This window comes from Lepisma saccharinum, chromosome 1 (genome assembly GCF_977018435.1).
Source record: "Lepisma saccharinum chromosome 1, izLepSacc3.1, whole genome shotgun sequence".
Lineage (NCBI taxonomy): Eukaryota > Metazoa > Arthropoda > Insecta > Zygentoma > Lepismatidae > Lepisma > Lepisma saccharinum.
The window spans coordinates 59,903,198-59,916,074 of record NC_139229.1 but is presented as its reverse complement, the minus strand read 5'-3'; the positions used below and the strand labels follow the sequence as shown (position 1 = coordinate 59,916,074).

At 38.9% G+C, this 12,877-nt stretch overlaps 1 protein-coding gene across 1 annotated transcript in view; it reads left to right on the top strand.

The window, feature by feature from the left end:
* The window catches only part of LOC145995385 (neurotrimin-like), a 366,883-nt gene that overhangs the window by 343,783 nt on the left and 10,223 nt on the right, over positions 1–12,877 (top strand). Inside the window, exon 6 of the mRNA XM_083131989.1 lies at positions 2,243–2,456. Within this exon, the coding sequence (XP_082988115.1) occupies positions 2,243–2,456 (214 nt within the window). The remainder of the gene's footprint in view (positions 1–2,242; positions 2,457–12,877) is intronic.

The window sequence follows — 12,877 nt, the reverse complement described above, 5'->3', positions numbered from 1 at the left end:
CATTTGCTAATCACCAACAGGTTAGTTCATTATCATCAATAATCTCTTGATTGGCGCGTTGAAATTTACATAATAAAGTTAGGTATATTTATCAAACAAGCCTTATCCATAAGTGTATCACATAAAGGTTGGCTCATTCGATCAATAATATCACTGTTGGTGAGTACACGTTTGCGTTACAACGTTAAGTTCATTCGATAAATCAGTTTATAAACAAGCTTTGATCACTTTAAACCTTCGACTTATACATTTTGTGTGAATTCTTATGAAAATGTGCAAGGAGATATCAAAAGCAATTAGTTAAACAAAACAGTTTTACTCTGAAAGTATGTACATATATTGAGATATTTTCCTGTATAGGAAAATAGCTCAAAGTCTACTTTCAGAGTAAGACTGTTTTGTTCAACTAACTTCTGTAGTTCTTTTTTAATAAACGAAGTACTATTACTTTTTGGACGTGCCTCGTGTTTTCACAGATTGGACTGATCGTTATTGACGTTCCTTTTCCCAAAATATTAGATTAACGAGTAAGAGAAACTATAATCTTCTGCATAGTATCTATACATCAAATTATCGTATTTCTGAGGAAAAATGGATAATAGCTACGTAGGTTAGAATTAATATACGATAATATAAATAATATGTTAATTATTCATACTTCAGTTTTTAATCGTTTAGATTCATTAATAATGTACGGCATCGCCTACTTTAAGATGGCTTATACTTTTATAGTAGCCTAATATGAAATGAAAATAAAATTAAGGATATTAACAATATTTGTTTCATGTAATTGGTTGTCGCTTACTTCTTACTTAAGCTCTTACCTAAGATAGAAATACTCAACAAAAAAGTATTATTATGGTGCATAATTTTTTGTTCGTGGATGACAATGACGCATCATGTAATTTTGGGTAAAAGAGAACAGCTTTACCTACAGCTAATATGTCGAATAAAAATGTCAGTTGTTACTTTTCTCAACCGAAATATCACGGTGAATGCGTAAAATGCAAGTGCGTAATGAAAATGAATAATTAATGCAATTAATAATTACATTTTGTATCATGGTCCAAAAACATCAGCACATGTTTAGTTAGAATTTCTGAATTGAAAAGCTCATGGTTCCAGCATAGGCGTAGCTACAGGGTGTGCCTAGGCACACCCTAATGGGCTGCTTTATCAAAGAGAATTAAAGACAGATATTTCAATAAGAGAGAAAATAAGCGGCAGTTTGTAAGTTGAAAATGTCATTACTTGGTACAAACGTGTGCATTATCGCTGATGAAACGAGTGTCTATAGTTTTTTGATTTTTTGATGTCATTGGAGAAAGAAGATATTTACTGCATTCTACTCTGTACTTCAGCGCCTTTCTTCTATACCTGTCACAAGCTGCACGTGTGAGAGAGCTTTCTCCAAGCTTACCCAAGTTAAAAGTGAATTAAGAGCAACTCAGAAGCAGGATAGATTGGAAGTCCTGCTCTTGCTATTTGTGGAACAGGAAAAGATTAGTCTATTGATGTAAATGAAGTTAGTTATTGATGAGTTTAAGAACATTGTACCTTTTGACAGACGTCTCTTGTTATAGATGACGTGTATTTTGATGTATTTGTTTGTAACATTTATGAACATTTTGTGTGTGTGTGTAATTTCTATGCAATTTGATTTTTTTCTACTACATATATTCAGAAATTTTCAACACTGTCATTTAGTGAATTTATATTCCTTTACAAACATAAGTGCAGTTAAAGAGCAAAGTCATTGTGTTGCAAAATATCCTATTAAAAAGGTACAAGACCTCATTTTTTTTCTTCTTTGTGCACACCCAAATATAAAGTTCTAGCTGCGCCTATGGGTTCCAGCATGGTCCTTTTGTTACCTTAGGGAAGTCTGGATATTTTGACGAATCTTTTATGGAATAGTAGAGAGAAGGAACAACTTCTAGAGTGATAGATATGATTGTGCGATGTGTAATAGAGAAACAAGTTTCAGCACGTTGTTCGTCCATCGAATTTTCGGGTCTCTGTTTCAAATCCGGCCTGGATATAGGGTGTTCTTTGTGAGTGTCCTTTTATCAATTTCACGATATCACTGCTCATCCTCATCGTGGCGATTGACCAAGCGTAGCTTTAGGACGACGCTAAATAAGAAAAATCAAGCCAAATTCAATAGAATTAGCACTTTGTTACTCTATTTAAACACCAATAAATCTGAAACCATATTGAAATCCCTGTTCCTCTCTTACAGAGTCCGACGCCTCCCCAGTATGTGTTTTGGTACCACGACGACAGGATGATCAACTACGACCAGGCGCGTCGTGGGATCCAGGTGGAGACAGAGCCTGGAGTGAAGACCCACAGCCGACTCATCATCCACGACGCCAACGACTCGGATTCGGGAAACTACACCTGCAGCGCATCGAACACAGAACCCGCTTCCATATACGTCTTCGTTTCCGAAGGTTAGTGACATCCATTATTATATAGAACTTGGTTAGAATTAGTTCCCGTTAGATTTTAATAGCTACTGGACTGAAAGTCTAGTGAGTTTGACAAGTTAGCAAGCACTGTGGACAATCAAGAAGAATGGTTAGAGTATGTTAGGTTATGCGTATAACATTTGGCATGACCTACTATTAGCTTTGACTAATCAAAAACAATAGTTTACCATCACACGCCTTTCACAAGGAGTATTCACCAATAACGATTTCAAATGTTATTTATATAATTTACATGAGAATGCTTAGAATTTTTTCTGCAAATTTGGTTACTGTTATTATATGTCTAATATTCAAATCACATTAAATAATGCACACCAACAAATATCAAATTTCTTCACATACAAAAACTTTTAGTTGAGCTTTTGAATTAACCAAAAACATTTTGTTCAGCTTTTGAATTAACCAAAAACATTTTGTTCACCTTTAGAATGATTTAAAAACGTTTGATTGAACTTTTGAACTATCATGAAATGTTTGCTTAAACTTTAGAATTAACCAAAAACGTTCAGTTGAGCTTTTGAATTAACCAAAACCTTTTATTGAACTTTTGAATTATAAAGAAACGTTTGGATCAACTTTCGAATTAACCAAAAACGTTTGGTTGAACTTTTGAATTAACCATAAACGATTGGGATAGTTTTAGATTTGATGACAAGATTAACTCCACTCTGATCATTGATGATTATTTTTCCAAATTCTTCGCCATCTCTTCAACTGCAACACTAGCCGAGTTATGATCAGACTCGTCTTCTTGATTTCACTTCGAATTCCGAGGAGAAATTCCGTTAATTTTGCAGACTACGCTGGTATCGCAACACAACGGCTCATTACCTATTCACATCTGTCTACCAGTTCGGAGACGCGCATTTAGTATTTGGTCAGAGAAGCAGATAAATCATTTGTCTCCTTTTTTCCCTTCCATTTCTGAAGGTTTCAGGGCGAGCCGGTACTTCAAAGTTAATTGATGGTTCCGTGTTCGCGTTTCGTAGAATCTGTTAGCAGATGGCAGTCGGTGTTTGAATTTTAATTAACTCCTGTCTGGCTAACTGAAAACGTATGATTGATTAGTTCGGATGATTTCTGAGGAGAAATTCCTTCTCCGAAACAGTTGACGTCGTATTCAAAAGTGAATTTCAAGAGAAAGGTTATTTTACATTTTCGTTTGTGCCATATTGGAAATTCCCAATGGGAGGTCGAAGCTGGGATTTATGACAATCAATTTCAATACTGATGGACTATAAATCACATGTTAATTGGGCAATGCCAACTTACGTATTTGAGCCTTGTATTTTAGCAAGGTACAAATAACAAGGGTGCCGAGGTGGGCTCTAGAACACAGCGTAATAATCTTAGATGCACAAGCAGAATAGCCTTTGAAGCCTATCAAATAGGTTTTGCTGAGAATTTGGATTAACCGAAACATTTGATTGAGCTTTTGGATTAACCAAAAACATTTCATTGAGCTTTTGGAGTAACCAAAAAACATTTAGTTGAGCTTTTGGATTAACCAAAAACATTTAGTTGAGCTTTTGGATTAACCAAAAACATTTAGTTGAGCCTTTGGAGTAACCAAAAATATTTGTTTGAGCTTTCAAAGTAACCCAAAAGGTTCGGTTGAAATTTTCAATTAAGAGAGAAAAAAACAAAAATAATGAGAGAGAAAGAGATGGAGAATACGAAAGAGAGGGAAACGAAAAGGGAGAAAGAAGGAACAAAGAAAGATTGATAGAAAGGGTTTTGTTAGTGTCGGATTAAAACACTAAACTTTTCACGCTGAATGTACATCACGTATTCGCTAGATGTAGAGGTGTCCGATCTGACACATCTTGAAATATTTGCAAAGCTAATTACCTCCAGAACGAGTTGGCCGATTTTAATAGTTTTTGATTTGAAGTGAAGCTAAAAGAGTAACGATTTCTAACATAAATTATATTTAATAAAATATATCGAATTTATATTTCTTCTTTGTTTACAAAATTTTAAGATGAAATTAGAAATATTAATTGCATTTACTGAAAATTGATCTTATTTCAAAATTGGAAATGTGTTCAATAACTTTTAAAGGAGTATTCTTTAAGAAAAATTGAAATTCAACGAAATGACAGATTTGAAGCTAGACACTTTGTAGTATTGTTTGTAGAGTGTTCACGAGAGGCAGGCATAAGCATCATACCAAAATTTCGCTCAATCAGAAACCCACAAAATGCGGTATTTCAGAATATTACCCTATCACTTTCCGTGAAACGGTACAAAAATAATTTTGGTTCTCATCGCCGCCGTACTGGTAAAAACGCAACACTGCTACTTATTGTGTTCTGAATAATGCAATTTGCATGTGGAACCTGTTGCGTTCTCGTCTTTCGGCTAACGACAAAACTGTAATAATAGTGAACAAAGATCCATTGTAAACATTCAACAATACACTTCACATGAACAATGTTCGCATTTGTTTATACGATGCAACATTCAACAATTGTTATAAGCGTGTGTGTTTGTAGCATGTTCTCCATATGACATGAAGGTGTCATATTAGCTATTTTCACAATAAAATTGTATTGTACGTAAATGCAGAATAAGCTTAACAATAACATTTACATTACAATACCGTGTACCTTTCAAAATTAGAACTCACAGTACCGATGGGTACCTCAGCTATCTCGAGAATATAATGTGTAAATAAGAACAAAAATAATTAAAATTATTGGGTGTGTCTTCCTGCACATATGGCCATTTTGCACCCTTCAAGTACATGAGGAAAAAGCCTTTTGTCTAAAAAGTTAAAAGGGGGACGTACGGATCCCCTTGAGAAAGGTTAAAAGTAAAAACTTTTCAGTTTATTACTAGAGGGAAGCACGATATAATCTATGCGCTGTTGTACCTTACACAGGGTGAGGCAGTCAAACGGGAAGATTTTTAAAAAATCACAAAAAATAGAGATATCAAATATTATTTATTTTTTGAACATGAATGTACTGTACATGAGTGGAAATTGCTAGTGTATCTGAAAAATGTTTATTTTTTTTAATATGGTGTCCGTAAGATGGCGTCCTTGGTTTTGCACACATTGTCGGAGTCTCAGAGTAAATCTGCCCATTACGTTTCGAAAGACAGTCAAACTGTAAGATTTCAGGAATGGTTGGCGAGCGTGGTTGGGAGGAGGGATTGGAGTGGAGGGTGTGACCTTGGGCATCTAGACATCTGGAAGCTTCAGTAGCGATGGAGTGTTGGTCGAGTGTGCAGTGTGGGTTTGCTGTAAAGGCATATTACAAAAAACTCGGATAGTTTTGTTGGAGCTCAACGCACTGTTCGTCTCGAGTTTCACTTACCTCGGCGTGTTCCCGTGCCTTCTGCTAACGCTATCGGCCTTTGGGCGAGAATTTTTGAAGCCACTGCTAGCACAACAAAGAAAAGAGGTGGTATTGAAAAAAACATGCCGGACCTGACTTTTTCTTTGGGGTTACCTCAAATTCAAGGTATTCGAGGACAACATCCCTTCAAGAACCAGGGATGATTTGAAGGAGTGAATTCGGCAAGGGATCCACAACATTCCTTTGGAAATGCTACGCAACGTCATGGGCGGATTTACTCTGAGACTCCGACAATGTGTGAAACACCAAGGACGTCATCTTACTGACACCATGTTAAAAAAATGAACATTTTTCAGGTACACTAGCAATTTCCATTCATGTTCAAAAAATAAATAATATTTGCTCTCTCTATTTTTTGTGATTTTTAAAAAATCTTCCCGTTTGACTGCCTCACCCTGTATATTACAGTGAAAAAAGATTATCACAGAAACTATACCTTAATACGTCAATCCAAAAATATGTATACACAGATGATCTTGTAATAAGTTAAACCAGCATGTTGGTTCCTGTAACATCAGAAGGCTCAGCAACTATGAAAAATAATTGTGCTGTGAATTTCATACGTCCATACGTAACGCAATACCTGCATAGAAAAACAAATGTGGAAACTCCAGGTCTTCATGTTAAAAGTTATGTGTTCGAGTCGCGCTCTGTGCATTAGTGTACATTCTTGCTATTATCCTGCATAAAACGACGTTACATATTACGTCTCTAATTTCGCTGTGTTTGGATTTCGTCTTCTTCATCTTCAAGGATGCAGCGTTTTGCCAACGCAGGAGCAGGATGGCATGGTATGCTAGCTGCATCGCCCACACTCGCTTACGATTGAGACGTAACCACTCTTTTCACTGTATCTTTCTGTAGTTCCTTCTTAGCCATACCCTTAGATAATTTTTGTTCTATCCTTGATCGCTTTCAACATTGCTAATTTTTCACCATTTCTTTCGGACAAAGCTTTATCTATCCATTTCACACGCATCACTCTTCCTTGTTAAAGCAAAAGCTTCTAGTAGCGATGAATGATATCGGAAATTTGACATCGTCAAGAAAATATCGTCACAGACGATACGATTGATTGATTTGATATTTCAAGTCCGCTTTATACACAGTGAAGCTAATCTGAACTGGGCCTACAGTTTAAAGTTGCATCCGAACCACTATGTGCCTCCACCGGGTATCGAGCCCGGGACCTTTTGATTACATGGAGACGACGCTACCAATGCACCATTGGGGAGGCACAGACGATACGATATTTTTCCGTATCGAGATTACGGCGATATATCGTCTCCACGATATATATTGCTAAAAATCGTTAAGATATATCGTCAAGACAAAATATATCGCTAAAATATCATGACGATTTTATTTCAATATCGCGATATATGGTCTGAACTATATATCGCCCAACACTAGCTTGTATCTGCTTTTCCTCATTTCTTCGTTTCGTCAAAGTTTCTGTGCCATACAACGCTCCACTCTATTCTTCTCTTCCTCAGTTCTGTCTTCAAAGGACCAGCCGACAATCATGGCGGAGAGGTTAGCACAACACCCTAGAATGCCAGGGATCCCAAGTTCGAATCCCGTCATAGGTGTTCTTTGTGTGTGTTCCTTCATAATCTTCGCAATTAGCCAAAAGTGGCAGCAAAGCGAGGTAAAATAAACAAAATCAATTAATTTCTTCAAAGGTCCACAAAAAATCTTCCCTTTTTTTTTTGTCCTTCACCAATGCTGTTTCCATGTTGACTTATCAATTAATGCAAAAGAGTGCAATGTAGCACACTATCCTTTGTCCTTTGAATCTGTGGAGCAAGGCCGCGCATAACGGTAGACAAGAATAGAAAGCAAGCGGACGGAGCAATAGCAGTGCACAAACGGCTGGAAGCTGCGGCCGCGTTTTAGCCTCCATGCACTCGACATAACAGGGGTTGTAGAAGCACACACGGCTATGCAATAAAATCCTATCTTTCACGCGGGGATGGCAGGGAACGCTCCACATACCTCCACCCTCCAAGTTCAAATAGCGTGCAAGCGGCATGTCACGTGTGGCGTCTCTCCTTGCTGCGAATACTCCCTAAAGACACTTTTTCACCCTTTCCGATTAATATCATAGATAAGAAAGTTCAGATAATCCTCCGCAGCTTACCCAAACCTGTCGGAAGAACCTCGCAGAAGAGATGGTGTCTGCTTGTGTACACACCCAAGTTGTGATTAACTTTGAAACCGTCGTGTAATCTATGGGATTACCTTCATAAAACGTTGCGAGAGCTCAGGGGAAGCAGGATTACATTGCAATTCTTTCATAACATTTACCTTACTTTTGGAAGCGTACAGTCTTGGCTATTTAATCATCTATATGCGATTTTAATAGTGAGCTGCGGTAGCTCACTCGTTAGGGCGTCTGACTACCATGCGAGAAACCCGGGACTTTTTCCACCTGTTCAAGTGGCTCTGGCGCCCACCCATCGTGGTATAAAGTGGGCACCTGGAGGAACTCTGGGTGTAAAGGATGGCCAGGGGAGTGGTACTGATCACATCACCTCCTCCTCCATTCGTCCATTTAATGTAACTTTTTAAAAAGAAGGCAAAACGGTTGAATGACTTCGTAGTTTAAAGCCACGTTCAGGATAACATTTCACAGGAGAAATGACGGTCTACACCAGGAGGGGTGTTCAACTCGTCAGACAGCGCGGGCCACGAAGCTACGCTACGGTATTGAGAACTGTAAGATGCTGCCATCTACCGTTTACTTAATCCGGTTTCTATGTTAAGTAGCTACTGTACATAATTTTTCAAATGGGCACGGGACGCGGCAAAGGGCTCCTGGACCACCTCTGTCCCGCGGGCCATTGGTTGATGAGCCCTGGCCTACACTGTTAGAAATTACTGTAAAAATTACAGTATTCTATGGTTAAGAAGGCCTACCCGATGGCGCAGTGATCGTGTCATCGCCTTGTAATCAACGGTACTGGGTCCGATTCCTGGTGGAGGCACATAGAGGTTCGGATCCCATTTTAAACTGTAGGTTCGTGTCCCGTTTAGTCTTACTGTGCATAAAGTGGACTTAAAACACCAAGTCAATTAATCAAACTAAGTTAAAAATTAACAATCTGCCTGTAAAATTAGAAAATGGGACTAATCGCTTTTTTAAATCATTTTAATTTGCATCTTGTTTCATGCATAAAAATATATATATACATTGCAGTTGTTTGAACTATAAATATACAGAGTGTTTCAAAAGTCACTATCTACACTCTGTCTCCGGAATGTGTGGAGCAAGACCGCGCATAACGGTAGAGAGGCGGAAAGCGAGTGGGCGGAGCAAAGTGCGTGCTGGTAGCTGCAACCACGCTTCGGCGTTCTCACGCGTTCATTGGTCAAGCGTCCTCGAGTCACTACTTGCGCAGAGGCTTGTTTTCGTTCGCTTGCTCCATAGATTCCCGAAGACACAAGGTACTTGAAAAATAATTGGAATTACGAAAAACAGGTTTAAGACATTAACTGCGCATACTTGTATATTTCAAAGTATATGCCGCAAGGAATTAGTGCTACACAGGGCGACCATCAGTGTCTACAGAGTTCAAAGCCAACACACTTTCGCTGTTCCTTGCTCGCATTGAAGAAAATTTCTTGGTATCTCGTCTGCCCAACCGTCTATTAAGCTTTGCACATGCGCCAAATGTCGGTTCATCACTGAACAGAATTTCTTGTTTACATCAGTACTTCTTTCACATTCCTCAACAGTGGCGTGGGTCTGTAATGAAAAATTTAGCAATTATACAAAATTCGACACAAACTAATGTTTTGTAAATGCACAAATTTGCACTAAACTTGCACATCTTTATGACAACATAGCAAAAAGAAATCTAATGACACAGAAATAGTGACTTCTAAGACACCTTGTAGTTTCAAGAGCTAATCATCAAAATTATATTAATTAAGTTAACTGTGTAATGAACTTTAATGCTTTAAAAACGTTCACAGTCATTTTTACTGCGCAAATTAACGGACTTGCACTGAAAAGAACTTGACAGAAGAAATGAACGTCTAAGACAGTAATTACTATCTCTGTCATTCAAATACTGTAAAAAATCGCCACACCCGTTTTAAATGTATAACGGTCATTACATAGTTTACCGTAATTAATATATTTTTAATGGCTAGGTTTAAAAATGTATTTATACTCATTATCTATCTCTCTGAAAGAGAAAATATACAAATTTATATTTCACTAACAGGCGTATACAATGCAGCATTAAGTGTGTGTCTGTATTTAATATTACAAACTGTTACAGGTTCCACATTCACTTTTCATTCTAGCCAGAGAACAGAGAAGTGACGACATAAGTACACCTCCGTTCACGAAAAATAAAATAATGTTTGCGGCACGTTTTGCGAACTAACAGCCAGACTGTTACATTTTAACTCTAAAATATTGTAAATTTCGCCGTAACTTGTAACACCGTGGAAAGTTTCCAAATATTGTTCATGTGTTTTTACTTACTACACACTTTCCCGGGAATCTCTGGAGCAAGTGTCTTCTGCGCAAGTAGTGACTCGAGAGGGCTCGACCAATGAACACGTGAGAGGGAAATGAGTGCATTGAGGGGGAAAACGCGTCTGCAGCTACCAGCCGTTTTCAGCATCCCGCACTGGTTGGTTTCCATCCACTCGCTTTCTCCCCTTGTCTACCGTTATGCTTGGTCTTGCTCCACAGTTTCCCGAGACAGAATGCTGATAGGCTTGATCATTACTACGTATTGGTCACCGAACTTATAGGTTTGTTGATAGTAAAGAAGCTTGAGAGATTCACATTTGTGTAAGAAGCAGAAAGATTAGGCATATCAGGATGAAAACCTCAACCGACATCACCACACCTAGTGGTTGAGCACTTTGACCTGTGGACTTACGTTCTCCTTGGCGAGGGGCTCGTTCGAGTCCTGGTCTAGATATTGTTTGCTTCTTTGTGAGTATCCTTTCATCCATTTTGTGCCGTTATCTTCATCCTCATCGTTGCAATTAACTAAATGTGACGAAAAAGGAAATTAAAACGAGATAACCCGACCTCTGTGGCAGAATAGCTAGTGTAGTGCACTACGACGCCAGTGGTCCCAGATTCGAATCATCCCGGCTTGAGTAGTGCGGGTGTCTCCTCATCAGTCATTTTTATCGCCGCGATGTGCCAAAGGTGGCAGAAAAACGACGTAAAAAACGTGATTCAATTAATCAATCATTACCATGTTTCGGGCACTTAACTCCTAGCTTTCCTGACAGTAAACATCAATCATGATAATATCAGGGGGTTAAGCTGGAGAGAGGGTTGCTATCCCCAATCAACATCATCACCTCGCGCTGGTTGTGGAGCAATTTCAGTTGTCGACTCATCTCCTTACCAAGGTTGGAGTCCAGTTCAGGGCATTGCTGTTTCTATCGTCCATTTCGTCGATCTTCATCGTCGCGATTAGTTAAACGTGACGAAAAAAGGAAATTAAGTAAGAAAAATACAGAAATATATAATACATCTGGGCACCTAATTCCACAAAGCTAACGGAAGTGTTCGAAATTAACAAACTGCTTTTCAGTGTACGTGATGGATCGCTGGATTTTTTTTCTTCAAGATTCCTAACATTAACTCAAAGCTTCCCCATCGCTTAATATCAATCTCCATGACATGGTTCGCGAATCAGGATGCATTAGGTCCCCGGGAAATGCCGTTTCCTCTATCGCATTCCACCTGGTGCGCCAGTTGTCAAGGTATCTTTTATCTGCTACCTGAAACACAGAAGCTTCCTGGTTGGATGTCTGCAAACCATTAGCAGATGGAGACAATGGACAAGTTTTCCCCGACCCTTAGCAGTATCAGCCGGTGGCATCGTCAGTCTAATGGAAAAACTTGCCCGTTACTGTAAAAGGCATATCTCCGTTGATGCTTTCGGGAACGATTTTCGTTTCTCTGGGCTGCTTTGTTATTGTTATAACTATTTAGGTTGACACGTCACGCGACTTTGCCATACGCGGGCGGTTGTCTTCGGCCACGTGTGATTATATATATATATAATCTCTCGGGCATATAAATTTGGCTTACGTCATAAAGTTGACATGCAATACTATTGGTTGTTACGAGCATGTTGCCTCTTTTTTTATTCCCTCTTGCTGAAAATACATATGATTTATTTGTTACTGATCTCTCTTGATGTCTTATGGTGTCCAAGTTAAGATTCATTAGACTGGTGACACATGTTCACGAATAGAAATTGCTGTGGTTATTCACAGTGGCGTATTAATAACCTTACTCGTGGGCTGGAATACATTTTTTTCTGAGACTTGCCAAGTATCTTCCAGGTTTATTACATTTATTTATTTATATTTAAACGCCAGCCCCGATGGCGGAGTGGCTAGCACCACGTGCTCCAAAGCCAGGGGTACCGGGTTCGAATCTCGGCCTGGAAGTGTCTCTTCATCAATTTCATCATATTATCAGTCATCCTCATCGTCGCGATTAGTCAAAAGTGGAGGAAAAGCGTCGAAACATTGCCTAGCTCAATAAATCCATTATATTTAAACGTTCCTGATGTTTGGTCACTTAATTTTAGATTTTAGAGAGGGAATGTCAATAAAACTTATTCTATTAGAAATTCTTGTAAGTTTTTTAATCCATCATATGCAACGGAGGATTTAGCGTAAGGTAGGCTCGAGCACCTCCCCTGCACCTGTGGAGGCAAGAAAGCCCTCCGTGCTGTGTGAGATTCCCGCCTGCATACCGTATCTGATGGCCTGAGCAGGTGTCGGGGAGTCTCTTGCGTTGAGAGGTAAAAATACTGCTGGGAAAGACGCCTTTCGTTTCACGATGCCACCTGATTCTTCTGCCATGAATACAACGCCACACTGCACTATTACTCACTAATCAGATGAAAGGTTTCACACTGCACGAACGCGACCGACGAGCCCTCTTTTCACGCTCATTCCCTCCTTTTCGCCCTTCTTACAACCCTACAGCACCACTGCTCGCTCTGCACT